The sequence below is a fragment of the Podarcis erhardii genome (genome assembly GCF_964252035.2).
Source record: "Podarcis erhardii genome assembly, chromosome: 4".
Classification (NCBI taxonomy): Eukaryota; Metazoa; Chordata; class Lepidosauria; order Squamata; family Lacertidae; genus Podarcis; species Podarcis erhardii.
Window position 1 is genome coordinate 28475155 of NC_138508.1, and position 14690 is coordinate 28489844.

At 40.2% G+C, this 14690-nt stretch overlaps 1 protein-coding gene and 1 long non-coding RNA gene across 4 annotated transcripts in view; one reads left to right on the plus strand and one right to left on the minus strand.

Annotated features, from left to right (window-relative positions):
• LOC309341373 overlaps positions 1-2791 on the minus strand; it is a 3825-nt gene extending 1034 nt beyond the window's left edge. Inside the window, exon 1 of the long non-coding RNA XR_014156276.1 lies at positions 34-2791. This is a non-coding gene — a long non-coding RNA (uncharacterized lncRNA). The remainder of the gene's footprint in view (positions 1-33) is intronic.
• The window catches only part of USPL1 (ubiquitin specific peptidase like 1), a 17153-nt gene extending 2957 nt beyond the window's left edge, over positions 1-14196 (plus strand). The window contains exons 2-9 of one of the 3 annotated variants that reach the window (XM_081860146.1): positions 4394-4554; positions 5027-5155; positions 5906-6533; positions 7592-7705; positions 9091-9220; positions 10095-10220; positions 10622-10782; positions 12165-14196. In XM_081860146.1, the coding sequence (XP_081716272.1) occupies positions 4468-4554; positions 5027-5155; positions 5906-6533; positions 7592-7705; positions 9091-9220; positions 10095-10220; positions 10622-10782; positions 12165-14023 (3234 nt within the window). In that variant the 5' untranslated portion in view covers positions 4394-4467 and the 3' untranslated portion in view covers positions 14024-14196. Of the gene's footprint in view, positions 1-3194; positions 4555-4670; positions 5156-5905; positions 6534-7591; positions 7706-9090; positions 9221-10094; positions 10221-10621; positions 10783-12164 lie in introns of those variants that run through there. The other 2 variants (XM_081860145.1, XM_081860144.1) reach the window with 2 other exon arrangements.
• The last annotated feature ends 494 nt before the right edge of the window (positions 14197-14690 follow it).

Here is a 14690-nt window from a genome sequence, read left to right on the forward strand (position 1 = left end):
TAATTTGCAGCAATCCACAGTGCACTTTCTTACACAATTTGTCTGCAGTCTTTTGCCTAACATGTTTTTTATCTTAAGTCAGTTGACCACACACATGAAGTAAGAGCACCTATCTTTGTGCTATTGATGGTAGTTCATTTGTACCTGTAACTATTTCAATGGCTTTCTCCAAAATCTGTGAATATCTGTTTGTGTTCAGATTCCTACATTATAAAGAAACCTCTATAAACCTCAGATTCCCAATTCTCCATAATGTTAAGGAAGCATAAGGAACAGTTCACCTCATTTCAGTATTCTGCTGCAAACTAGGCAGGGCAGCATTGCTTATAACAGGGGTGCCCAAACTTTTTTTCAAAGTGGGCCGGATTTGGTGAAGTGAACATGCGTGAGAGCTTTTTTTTTTTTTTTTAGGATTTTACCCCAAAGTTGTTGATCTATTCTTACTGAGTTTCTGGAGCAGGGGTCTGGTTGCAAGATTAGTATCATTTGACCATGAGATTTCCAGCAACCTCCTGGTTTTATATAAACTAAAAAGAAAATTGCAGGTGATTTCTTAAAACCTGGCTTCATAAAGCTAGAAGAGGTGATGTGAAAGAACAAAAGCTGTGTTAATATTTGTGTATTATGCAAATGAATACATTTTCCAGTGGGCAGGATACCTATATTGCTGCCAGTGCATTACACATCATTTCACAATCACTCATGCAAATGGTGATTGAAACCATGTGGATGAATCAATCAAAAGTTGAGTCCATAACTACTTGAATTACTAATATAGTAATCTTGTCTGATCAAAGGTATTAACTGCATCTTCACAAAAGAAATGGGCTCTCTTTGCCCACTAAAGTTTATTATGTAGTGTGTTTGTTAGTCTTTAAGGTGCTGCAAGTGTTCGTTTTTGCAAATCAACATTTCTGTCAGGTACTGACATGGGTGTGCCTTATTTGTTTGTGTCTCACCTAGTTTAGTCTACTAGTTTAGTTTGTGCTGCTTTAAGTGTCTTGGAGGAAAGAATTCAATATCAGTTAAATAAATGAATTACAATATTAAAAGCAATAAAGTTTCTTAATTGCCATTTAATGTTACTGATCCTGAATATAAACATGGACTCTTACTACAGAGATAGAATATATTTATTATTATTATGTATTAAATGAGTTAGTCACTTTATATTGCCCAGGGCAACCCAAAGCAACTTAAAACCAAACATACAATAAACCGCACATAGGTACATTAAAACCAAGGGGAAAGAGGAATACATTTTTCAAATCCCACTCACTTCTAAAAGGCACAGATAGTTAAAGGCCAAAGTATCAGTATGGCTGCTAAATCTGGAGATCAGCCAGAAATCAAGGTTGTAGGGCACTGATTGATTGAAACAGTGTCTGACCAGTCGTTTCCATAGGTAGTTCTGAAGTAAAAGCATGTATTTGTTATTAAACTGTTACAAAATAGTTTGTGCTGTTGTCTATTACTTCAGCTATTTCACACCAATAGTTCAGTGAAAGTATTCCCACTGACTGCACCATTTTTAGGACAGTGATTCACAATTGGTTTGAAAGCTAGTGTGAGGTTATAGTTATGGACTATGTTCTATGCCTGTTTTAGAACACTGATTTTAATAATGAGATATTTAAAAGTAGCTTGAGTATACATAAAGATAGGAAAAAGTGTTGCTGTTTCAGTGCTTACTCTGTTTCTGTCAGTGGTCTTATGTGGACAAGCTGACTGGAGATGAATCCAATAAAGTCTGTTCTAACAATGACTAGCAGGCTTGTACTCTTTTTAGGCGGGGTGAAGGGTACTAGGGGGAATCTCCTCTAGGCCCCCAAATTTACGGTCAGGCCGCTATTGGGTCTTCTAAGCATTTGAAAGGAGATCTAGGGGAAGTCAGAAAATTGCAGACCAGCTAGCCTAGCTTCTGTCTAGATGAATTGATGGAAACCATTATTAAAAATATAAGCAATCCTTTTGAAGTCCTGCTTCACCAACATTTTACTGCTCTTTGCCTTCATCTACATGCTTACTGACACCACAAGCTGATAGATATTGTAAGTGTTGGCTTCTAAAAAGCTTTTAACAAAGTCCATAGCCAAAAGCATTTATTTAGAACTTAGCAGTCAAGGGATATGTGGATAGATCCTCTTACGGATTAGAAACTGGTTAAAGAACAAGAAAGTAGTTCTGATAATAGAGGGAAGTAAGAAGTGAGATATCCCAAGAATCTTCATTGGGATCAATGCTATTTAACACATTCCTAAATTGTTAGGAGGAGAGCGATGAGCTGGTCAGGTTTGTAGATGGCACCAGATTATTCAGGGTGGTGGTAAAACCCATGGACTGTGAACTGCTCCAGAAGGCTCCAAACTAAGTAAGTGGGCAACAGAATGGCAAGTGGGGTTCACTGTAAGTCAAACATAAATTGATACTTGGGCAAGAATTTTGAACTTCACTGATGGAATCTGAACTGGCGAGGAAAGAAACTTTGGCATTGCCATGAAGGCTCTCCGAAAACATCAACTCAGAACATACCTGTCACAGGAAAGACAAATTTCATGGTAGAGATTTTGCTCACCATTTGTGACTGTTTTTGACATTGGTTTTAAAAGCTGAAGAGTATGTTATTTCAATGTTTTTGGCATTGGTTTTAAAAGCTGAAGAGTATGTTATTTCAATGTTTTTGGCATTGGTTTTAAAAGCTGAAGAGTATCGTATTTTTCGTCCTATAGGACGCACTTTTCCCCCTCCAAAAATGAAGGGGAAATGTGTGTGCGTCCTATGGGGCGAATGCAGGCTTTCGCTGAAGCCTGGAGAGCGAGAGGGGTCAGGGCACACCGACCCCTCTCGCTCTCCAGGCTCAGGCTTCAGGAAGCTCTCCGCAAGCCGTGGGAGCCCGGCGCGAAGTTGCACAGCTCTCCCACGGCTTGTGGAGAGCTGCCTGCAGGCTTTGGGCTTGTGGAGAGCTGCCTGCATCCTGAAGCTTGGGGCGCGCTCAGCGCGGGCAGATATGCACAAACCTGGGGAGACCGGCGTGACTTCCCGCTGGGCTCCCTAGGCTTGCGGATAGCAGCCTGTTCTGGGGACTGCGGTTGGGGGAAGCCCGAGCTTCCCCAGCCCTGTGCCTGGGGGGGGGGGAGTAATTTTTTTTTCTTTATTTCCCCTCCAAAAAAACTAGGTGCGCCCTATGGGCCAAAAAATACGGCATGTTATTTCAGAATGAAATGGGTTTTAGTTTAGCACAAGCTAGCTCTGAATTAACTAGCTTTCGTGCATTGCTTGTATGCAGATCCTTTCAGAGTTACTGTGTTTTTATTATTTCTCTTCTTTGCTGTTGATGCTATGATAGCGTATCTGCCCTCTCATGAAAATATTGAATGGCAAAGTACAAGAGAAACACAAAAGACTTTTGAACTGAATTGTACCTAGTGAGTTTCTGTTTACACTAGCTTTTTAAAGACCCAGTTTATATATGACCCAGATAACAGGAAAGTTCCTTACCTGTGTAAGCATTTCAAGTACTTCATGGACATATTTAAATCCACATCACAGCAACCCATATATGTTTAAGCTGTGTGAGCTAACATGGTAGTGGCATGCATATGCCCATGCTGTTGACTGTCAGAATGCTATTGGCACATACACATCATCTGGTGCATGTTTATTTTAACACAAGAGAAATGAAACGCATAATCAAATGAGTTTTCTGCCCACCCCAAAATGGCCCAGGTTAGACATAAGTTGGGCACAGCTGAGGTCTGGCTTGCACCTAATGCTGGCTGATCACTAACTAGAGAATGGGAGAAGGGAAGGAGGAGATGCACAGATGATCATGTCTGCAGGAGCTCCCAGTCTATCTATAGTTATTTGATTGGGCATCATTGTACCTGCATCATCCGTGGCACATACACCATAGGCAAGACCTTCTGCCTAACTTTGGTGGCACTATATCAGGCAGTGTTGTCTATTTGTTTGGGCTGAAATGTGAACCTCAGTTTTCGTAGCACACCCAGTGTAGAGCACCTAGCATGACATGATGCAGTTTTTGTCATCTTCCCTAGATTGTGCCACAAGTCGCTTAATTGCTTTGCAGGTGGAACAGCAACAATATTTTCAAGAGTTGTTGAGGCTATTAATTCATCTGTTTATATTACAAATACGAACTTCAAGTCGAGTTAGTTGCTTTACATGCTGGTAGGTTTTTGGTGTGGGTTCTCTCTCTCTCTCTCTCTCACACACACACAGACGCACATTTCTTTATATGGTTTTCTTGATTTAAGGAAATGCATTTGCTTCTATGCCACAAAAAAAATCTTTCTTTAATGTGCTTTCTAAAAATTGCTCTTGGGGGGAAAAAAGCTTATTTAACCTTTCTTGTTCACTTCTTATTTTTCAGAGTATATGGGGAAAAAAATCCTTAGGACTGTTGAAAAATTGCAAGTGACATGATAATTTGGCCAGTGCCTCAGAATGATGGATTGCCAGAAGATTGGAAATGGTTTGCAAGTGACTGGTATAGGGGCATCTGCACTCCACATGGTGGGGTATTTGGGAAAAGTCAGTTCAGTTCTCTTTCACATTGTGCAAAGTTCTCTTTTTTCATTCCTCCTCCTCCTCAAGTCTGAGAGAGTTTTTCATTTCTATTGGCCTAATTTATATGATCTTTCAAAAAAAATTGTAAAATTTATTTTTCCACGGAAATCTTACTGAAATGGCGAAAGATTTACTTTCAAATGTTGTTACCTATTCCCCAAAAGTTTATGAACACATTTGATCTATTGCTGGTTATATTTTCACGGTCAGACTGATGGTAAAGGCTATTTTGTTCAGTGCATATAGCCCGAACAGTCAATATAAAAGCCAATTTATGTATAGTGTCGTTTACTCTCATCTGTATTTGATTTGTTATGTTTCACTGCTGTCAGATTTAACTCTGAAACACATAAATGCTATGAAAGTCATTTTACCATGTTTTGATATTTGGCCTCTCAAGAATAACACATTTGTTCTTTGTTTTACATCACTTCAGGACTGCAGTTCTGCAGAAGTAACTCCCAATGGAAGTTGCCCAGCTTGCAAAAAGAAGGGTCTCATACGAGGTCTACGAATATATCACATCAGTTTTGAAGAATCTATTTTCTTGTGTGAAAATCCACAGGTGCATCACTCTTTCTTGTTGAGTTGGGATTCGTCCAATTTTCCTATAATCCAAGATTCTTAATCTGAGCACTTATGCTAATTTCATAAGTAGTTGCCGTAACGTTTTATAACTGGGTATCCCTTTGGCATATAAAATAATGGTTTCATTAAACCGCAAGTACATTATGTTTGAATAGATAGACAGATTATGGCTTGTGCTTAGGGATGAACAGTGAGAGAAAAGTGGTGGTTGTGGGAGGAGGAAAGGCTAAATTAGTAGAAGAATCTGGGAGGGCGGTGATCTAAGGGTACATAGCCTAAGCGCTGATTAATCCAAGCCTAATTCATCAAAACTAGAAATTTCATTCCTTTTTGTAAAAGTCGGAAAAAAAGAGAGCAGCAGCAATAGGCACATCAAATGTCCAGAAAAAACATTTCAGAAATATCCTTTCAAAAAATAGTGAGAGAAAAACCAAATATTACTCTGCAGATACCCTCTTTCAAGCCAATTTTTATGTTTCTAAAAATGTTTCTGATTTCGATGAACCAATTTATAGTATTGTTGACTGTGAAGGGTTCTGGAATTCTAAAGAGAACTTACTATCTGAGAGAAGTGCTATTTAAAACACATTTGGATTTAATTCGTTTATAATTAGGCGTTGCATAACTGTTGTTTCTGTATACAGCTCTCTATTGCATCCCTAAGACCCACGTTGCGTGTTATTAATTTACTCAGATATCTTTGTGTTCCCCTCCTCCTCTTTTTCAGTGCATCTACCCTCTGGGATTTGAACCACTAAGCAGCATTATAATTCCTACTGATAAAAAGGATTCTCCATCTCAGGGCACTTGTAGGAAAAGAAAGTCATCTGACACAAGCCTGGTAACCTCTGCTGTTCCCCAACACTTAAAACTGACGAGGACTGATAACTTGATAGAAAATGAGAAGGCGTTCAAACCTGATCTTGCTCCCAAGTGCAATGGAGATAATCTGTTTGGGACTTGGTCAAGGCAGCCTGACTTTCCAGAAGCTAGTCAGCCGAACTTTAATAGTGCAACAGAATCCGTGGAGCAGCAAATGGGCATGAAAATGGCAGCTCAAGGAAGTTCACCGGAAATTTTCAGTGTTCAGGCACAGCTTTTGTCAGATCCTGAAATTGGTTCATCATTGTCTCAAATTCTGCATCAAGACAAACCATCTCGGCCAGAGCCATTGTGGCTTCAGTGGAGGAATGTGTACGCTCTCTGCTGGTTAGATTGCATTCTGTCAACCCTAGTGCATTTAGAAACACTAAGAATGATTCTGAGTGGATCAGTCTTGGAAAACGTATCTGTAATCCAGAGCCTATTTGCAAAATATAATGAAGCAACTGCACTTGTGAATACTTACCAACGAGGTAAACCAAACACAAGTGTCTTTTTTCCTTTTGCTGTCAAAATAATTTTTTTAAGAAGAGAAATCAGTGGGGTGTATAGAACTCTGGGCCTTGGACAATGCAGCTGTTTCTTTTATAGTCGGCATAACGGTTTAAAATCCATGCAGGCCTTACAGCCTCCTTAGATCAAAACCTGTTCCCCCAATAAAACAGCAGCATGGGCTGTTGCTCATCCTTCTTTTCCCTCTACCATGAATGGCATCAGAATCTGCCCAGTGTGATTAGATACATCAGATGATGCAATGTTTGCTTTGTGAAGGCATCATGCTGTTTATTGACATCAGATACTTGCATGGAGTTTGGAGTTTGCAATGCATTTTTGAATGTTGCTTTTTGGTTATGCTTTCCACATCAGCTTTTCTGTTAAGGAACATCTGAATTGTTTCCTTCAGAACCTTCAGTGCACTGCAGATGATTCCAGAGCATGTTCCAGCTCACATGCTTGGTTCAGATAAAGTACCAGGTAGACTCTCAGAGCCTCACTGTAGCTCTGCTGGGAGCAAAAGTATACCCTATAACACACTCATCTCCTCTAGCTTTATGTTCCAGGGAAAGATCAGTAGTGATGGCTAGCTGTCTTCCATTGACTCTTGTCTGACATTTCTCTTTGATGGGTGCCTGATAAGCTTCTGAAGACACCATTGCTCTCCAGGAAGCAATTTGAAAACCACTTCATGAGAGGCAAGGCAGAGCTTTGGCAGGTGCCCTAGTTGATTTAAGTGGTTCACACCACTTGCCATTAGCTTTGGATAGTTGTTTATAGAGATGGGTGCATTAATCTGATTTCTCAGCACTGGAGATATTTGTGAGCATCTGTATAGATGTATAGCCATAAACAGCTACATAACAAATAGGATAATTACATCTATTTAATAGTGTTACCAGCTCAATGACAATGTTAAAGTGGTATATATACATACATTAATAAGTGGAATAAATACTCAGTTATTGTTGGTACAGAATAAAAAAATGGCAGTTCCTGGAGACAAAATGTTGATGGATCATTCTGTTTTTTGCAGGTGAATGTGTTTCGGAAGTTCCTTTGGATGTTCTTTCGAGAGCTGAATCACACTTGAATGAAATCAGAAATACAATTTTTGTCCAGCTTCAGCCACAGCTTAAATGTAAATTAGGTAAGTAATTGCTAAAGGGTTTTTCATTATTGTCGTTGTTATTATTTTACATATAACAGTACTAAGTTTCCAAATGTGACAGTAAACTAGTGCCAAACCTTTCTTTTTTTCCCTGTATTGTAAAGTTCCTTTATCTTTAGATTCTTTGTGGGTCCAGAGAGAGTCATTCCTCAAGAGTTACAATGCTAGTATTTCCTTTCTGTCCATCAGCTGCAAACTACTTTTTGTTGTCATTAGCTTCAGATTGGATTCCGGTTTCAATGATCTAATACCTTTGTGTGTTCTAGCTGTTTTCTGGGCCATTGATTCCTCAGTTAGGCATAAGGAGAATACTATTGAATCAGATCAAAGGTCCATCTACTCCAGCATTTGGCTTCCCACAGTGGTCAACCAGATGCCTTGGGCAAGTTCTGAAACTGAGTGTGAAGGTCGTGCCTTTTTCAATTAATATTTAAGGGTATACTGCCTCTGAACATGCAGATTCCATTTAAGACATGGGAAGCTGCCTTAAATGGAATCAAGCCTTTGGTTCACCTCAGTGTTTTTTTCCCTTACTGGTAGCAGCTCTCTGGGATTTCAGGCAGGGTTCTCTCCCATCCTCACCTGGAGATGCCAGAGATTGAACCTGGGACATTCTGCATGCAAAGCAGATGCCCTACCACTGAGTTATGGCCCTAACTTAACATAGGGTTCCTTGTTAAGATACCTTCACCAGATTTTCTAGCTAAGTGGTAAGTTTCTCATCATGTATAGCCCAATCCTGTGTCAGAAGAAAATTGCACTCAAACTGCACTCTCTGTGCACACTCACCTGGGAGGCCCATTGAACTCAGTGGAACTTACTTTTGAGTAAAGATGCATAAGCTGATGCTGACAGTTACTAAATAAAAGTTGTCATAAATTAGGTCTTAGGTTTTGTTTAATATAGGAAGCAAAATGTATAATTCTTAGATATTTCAATGACTTAAAAAGTATATAATTCAATGCAAAAGTCAGGTATCTTTAGACCTTCGTGCTTTCGTTGTTTGAACAGAAAGCACGCTTTATGAGCCTGTGCACCAGTGTTTGTAAGAATTGGCCCTTGTAAGTGCTTTCTGAAATATGTGAAACATCTTTTGAAGAGTCACTAGATTTTGGCCATGTTCAGCAAGGTATTTTACATTATTTTAAAAGGACCTGGGCAGCTCAGTTGGTTAGAGTATGGTGTTTATAATGCGAAGGTTGCAGGTTCGATCCCCATATGGGACAGCTGCATTTTCCTGCACTGCAGGGGGTTGGACTAGATGATCCTCATGGATCCTCTCTGATCCTATGAAACATAGTAAAATGTTTTTACTGTCCTGTAGGGCGCTTTCATGTATCTCAACCCCTTTCTTTTCTTCAAAGGTAACAAGGAAAGCCCAGTGTTTGCATTCCCTCTACTTTTAAAGAAGGATCCTCAAACAGAAAAACTGTTTCTCCACTCTTATTCATGGAAGTTCGAATGCTCACAGTGTGGCTACCAAGTCAATGACAGGTTAGTTTCTGCTGAAGTTCTTTCTCGTCTTCCTTAATACAAGCACATGTTAATCTTCAAATCAGCGTGGATGTCTTTATATTTTTCTCTGCAAACAGAACATGTGCAGGATTGATGGGGTGTTATGAGCATGCCACACATCTTCTTTCACAGCGTAGCATAAAATGTTGTGTTTGCTGTCAGAAAAGACAAGCTAGCTCTGCAGTACTTGATAATTCCTGAGTTTTTCTTGCTGTTGGTCAGGATTGATCCTGCCAGTTAAAGTGTGCATTCAAGAGCAAATGACAGTAGCCCAAACATCATGTTTAGCCTCAACATAAATGAGGTTCCCAGATACATCCCATTCTACTCGATTCTATTCCCTGATAAAGACACCAAGTCCAGGAGCATAATATCTCACCCCATATTGACAGACATTCCCTCCAATGGCTATTTGCTAGCCTAAACAACCAGCACATTTTGCTTGCAGTACAGTACTCCAAGGCTATGTTCACATGCAGGGGAGAATCATGTACACATCCACAGATATCTTTTCTGTTTCTGTTGCAGACATGCCACTGCTTACAGTCAAGCTTACTTTAAACTGGAAAATTCATTGTTCATTGTATTTCAGTCACCTGCAAGCAGCAGGTATATGTTCCTGTAGCTTTTAAAAACTGTTGCATGGGGTAAACGTTCCCACCCTAGGACAATCCCTGAAATTTGCCAGTATTTACTTCTTTAACTTGGAACTTAAAATTACATTTAAGCTTTTGGTTGCAGCAGGTTCAGAGCAATTTTGAATGTGGATCATTCATATGAATGACTCTTCTCGATGTCCCAGGTTTAGCTTGGCAATAATTTTCTCACAGCACTGGATCATTTCTTATTTCAGGCATCAGAAGACACTGACAACATTTACAAATATCATCCCAGAATGGCACCCGCTGAAAGCTGTTCATACTGGTCCCTGTAATAACTGTCATCACAAATCTCAAAGAAGAGAAATGGTTTTAGAAAAGTAAGTGTGAACCATATTAAGCTGCTGATGTGAGTAAAACTACATCACAGGTGGACAATGAGCTGCTGCTAGTGTTGTTTGAAAATGCAGTTGTGGCATAATATTAGTAGCCTTGCTGGGTCCCATCATGTAACTATGAATTTGCCAGCTAGACATTTGTGCCTACCTCCAAGGTTCTGCTATTTGAAAACCATGGCTTATGGAATCTCATTCTATAAGCTCTCAAATAGTCTTATTTGGGTGGTTTTATAAAAAGCTTTTGAGACACTTATGAAACTTTCATAAATGGAGTTTCCTAAGCAGCTAGTTGCTAATTCTGCTGTGTGTGGATGATATGTCCAATATTAATAATGCTATAAGTTACATAGTTCTAAAGCTACAAATTGTTGTTTCTTTGGTAGTGTTTCCTTGGTACTTATGATGCACTTTGTGGAAGGCTTGCCACGTAATGATCTGGAGACCTACTCATTTCAGTTTCAAGGAGATTCCTACCAAGTAACAGCTGTTGTTCAGTATCAGGAGGAGGCAAAACACTTCATAACATGGATCTCGGATTCAGATCGTAAGTACAGTGCACTCCCATCACCTGTCCTTCAATAGGTGTCTGTCTGCACAGGCTGGCGGAAAGAAAGCAGGAAACACATGTAAAAGAAAAAGCTTACTGCGCAGAGTGTTCCAGCCCTCTCAGGTGCTTCATCAGGAAATTTCAAAGGCAGAAGCTCAATCTTGTTTTGTTATGCTTTCTCCTTTTTCCTTTTAGCTCCCCTGCAATTTGCCTGGGACTTTCTCTTTTTGCTGCAAGTCCTCGTTGGTAGCCTCAGATGATTCTGGGAAGAAAAGCAAGAGATTAGGAACCCATAACTCAGGCATAGGCAAACTCGGCCCTTCAGATGTTTTGGGACTACAACTCCCATCCTCCCTAGCTAACATGGCCTGTGGTCAGGAATGATGGGAGTTGTAGTCCCAAAACATCTAGAAGGCTGAGTTTGTTTATGCCTGCCATAAGTAGTAGACCAATTAAGCAGTATGTGTGCTGTTCTGTTGTAAGTTTTTCTAACCCAGTATACATAAGCTATCACTGTTTCATAATAAGTAGTTCCAGCACACTCATGTCCATTATCCCCTTGCCAATCCTGTCCCAAAAGGCACCTGGGAGCCTCCCACAGTAATGGGGAGGGTTTTCCCTCAAACCCCTTCTCAGAGAGGACCAAGCATTATGTCTTCTACTGTGTGGTGATCCAAGGTTAAGATAAGAGAAAGCTCCAAAACCGTTCCTATATCAGTCCTATAGCCAGTCATCCAGATAGCTCGGTTGGTTAGAGGCTGCAGGTTCGATTCCCCGTAAGGGACAACTGCATATTCCTGCATTGCAGGAGGTAAGTACAGTGGTACCTCGGGTTAAGTACTTAATTCGTTCCTGAGGTCCGTTCTTAACCTGAAACTCTTCTTAACCTGAAGCAGCACTTTAGCTAATGGGGCCTCCCGTGCCGCTGCTGCACGATTTCTGTTCTCATCCTGAAGCAAAGTTCTTAACCCGAGGTATTATTTCTGGGTTAGCGGAGTCTGTAACCTGAAGTGTATGTAACCCGAGATACCACTGTAGTACTCATATCCATTATTAGGAACACTTTCTGGCGAGGTGAAATAAATGTTCACATCAGACTTGTAAATAACTGTTTTCTTGATCTCCAGTGGTGAGTAAAAATTGCTTCCAGGCAGGGAAGCCATTGTAAAGTGGTAGAGAATTGGGGACCGTTTGTGACTTACATAGGTATGTGTGGGCGGGCAGGCTAGTTGCTGTTTATTTTTGTGGATATATTTCAAAGCTGGTTTATCCAGTAAAGTGCTGAAAGACTTTGAAATGAATAGAACAGTGATTTCCAGAGAACTGTGATGAGTGATTATGCATCCTAAAATTCTGAACTGTTCATTTCTCATTTTCAGAAACATGGCTTGAGTGTGATGACTTAAAGGGTTCGTACTCTAGAAGACACAAGATCTTTGGCGTTCCCCCTTCAGAGATTCACATCGTCATCTGGGAAAGAAAACCGCCACAATTGACAAATGGTCTGGATTCGCAGCTAGAAAGTGAAGTGGCTACGAATGCTCCTTTGCTAAAAGCACAGTCAAATTCTCCATTTAAATATGCTGATGGCAAGGCTGGCGGCAGCGCACCTTTAATTTATCACACTGACGATAACTTGAATGCACACACAAATGAGACACAAAACTTGATTGCGAATAACAAAAGTAATTTGCTTTGCGGCTTGGAAAACCTGGCCAATGATGATGTTGTAACTTTGACTCTTGTACAAGTTCCACTTGACTCTGAAGGTAAACCACTGGACGAAAGCCCTGCAGTGGAAAATAACATGACAGTCAGAACGGACACATTGCAGCTGCATGATCCAGGTGGAGTTAAAGTTTCTCCAACTACTTCTGAAAGAGATGTTGCTGGGAAGGAGTGCAAGTTACTTGAAAATGGCAGTACTCCCTTGCATCAAGGGCAGCCAAACAATGCAAGTAACATGCTTATAACTCCGGTCGTTTCTCTGAGCAATAGCCATTATTCACCAGAAATGTTACCAGTTCAAGGGGCGGAACCTGAAGTTCCTATCAAAGATAGCAGCAGTTTGGACACAGCAAATCAAGAAAACAAAAGCAGCAGAACAAAAGCAGGGAATAGTGTACAGATAACACATAGTACTGTAGAACACTGGAGAGAAGCAACAGCAAATTCCCAGGCTACTTCTGCTTCTTCCCCAAGTAATTATTCTCACTCAGCCCCTAAAAACGGAACAAAGTCGTTCACAGGCAGTTGGGTAAAGGGTTTACTTGAAAAATCTCATCCTCTCATGCCCAAAAGTTTATTAACCTATAATAACACGGAGATCTGTAAAAAGCCCGTTAAAAAAGAAACTCGCTTCACTTCACTTGGTAGACAGGCAAGCCACTTTCATGGTTTTCAAGCAAAGCATTCAAAAAACCAAAGGGAGAAGATAACGGAGAGGGCATTAGGTTCTTCTCATAAGTCTCCTCCTCCATCCTCACCCACTCCCTTTGCAAGACCCCCTATAGAAAAGCATCACATTGTTGGAAGCAAAACTGTGGTGGAGAGCGCTGGCTCACTGGTTGCTTTGGGTAACCAGATTGGGCCTAAACCGAGCCACAATAAAACTAAAAGCTTTACAACAGCTGAGAATGTTGAAGAGTCAAGCGTTACAATAGCACACCGACTGCGCCTACAACTTCAACAGCAGCTGAAAGCTAAGAAGGAGAAACTGGCTTCGCTAGATAAGGTGGCGAAGGCTCAGGTGCGAAACAGGCGCTCTCCCAAGAAAAGGATGAAGGATCAGTCACAGCTTCAATCCCAGAAAGAAAGCGACTCCCTGCAGAGCTTGTTAAATGCCCTGCAGCACCAAATTGATGTTGAAGATATTAAATCTCTGAATTCTCAAAGCACCAGTATGTCCCAGTGTAGCAGTTCAAGTTTTGATGACATTTTATCTGAGCTGCTATCTCCCACTACATCTGTTGCTTCCATGGAACTTCCACAAGAAGAAGAATGTGGATATGGTGCACAGGAAATAAACCATGACCATAATTATCATAGTCCAGTAAAGGAAAATGGATATGAGAACCATACAGATCTGTCACTTAAATCATCCCCCAAGAAACTCAATTTCGAAAGTCCAACAAAACAATTTAGTCTAGAAGAACTGTTGCCTAGTTCAATGCTGAATTCAATAATGGCTGACACTCAAGACTTGCATCACTTTGATGAAACTCTCTTAGCATGGTGAATTGTGTTTTAACAATTTCACATGTTTCTGTTAGATGGCTTTAAAGCAAAGCATAACTTGTGTTCCGAGCTAATTTTGCACATGGTGGTTCTTTGGATTTTTTTAAAATGTGAAAGTGTTTTTTTACTATGAGGTTGGTTTATTATTAATAAATTAAGACAAACTGGAAGAAATGAGACTCTGGATTTTGTGTCTGAAACAGAGGTGATAACAGGTAGAGTTTTGACAAACAGTAAAAAGTTACTGAGGTAGAATTGCATTCACATAAGAGCCGTAAAAGAAAAATGCATAATTGCTGAGCCACAAAAATCTGGTAATAGATCACGAAAAAGTGGCATCAGGTTCATAAGTATGGCAGCACAGTTGCTGACAGATGCTTGTCTCAAAACTCTCATTGGCATAGTCAGCTCTTTAAAAAAGAGCTGTTAGGTTTCTATTTTTTTCCACAATAATGTGTTAAATTATTTTGTTTTGTACACTTGAAAGAAAGAATTCTGTTCTCAAAAGATTTGGTGGGGGGGGGTAAGCAGGGAATTCTCACGAAGCTGTACAAAGGAAACTTCTCTGTGGCCGATGGCGCTCAATGCAAACTTTTAAATGCATTTTTTTTTAATAATCCGGATTAGAAATAATGGCACACTGTTGCAGAGATGCGATCCATGGCTGC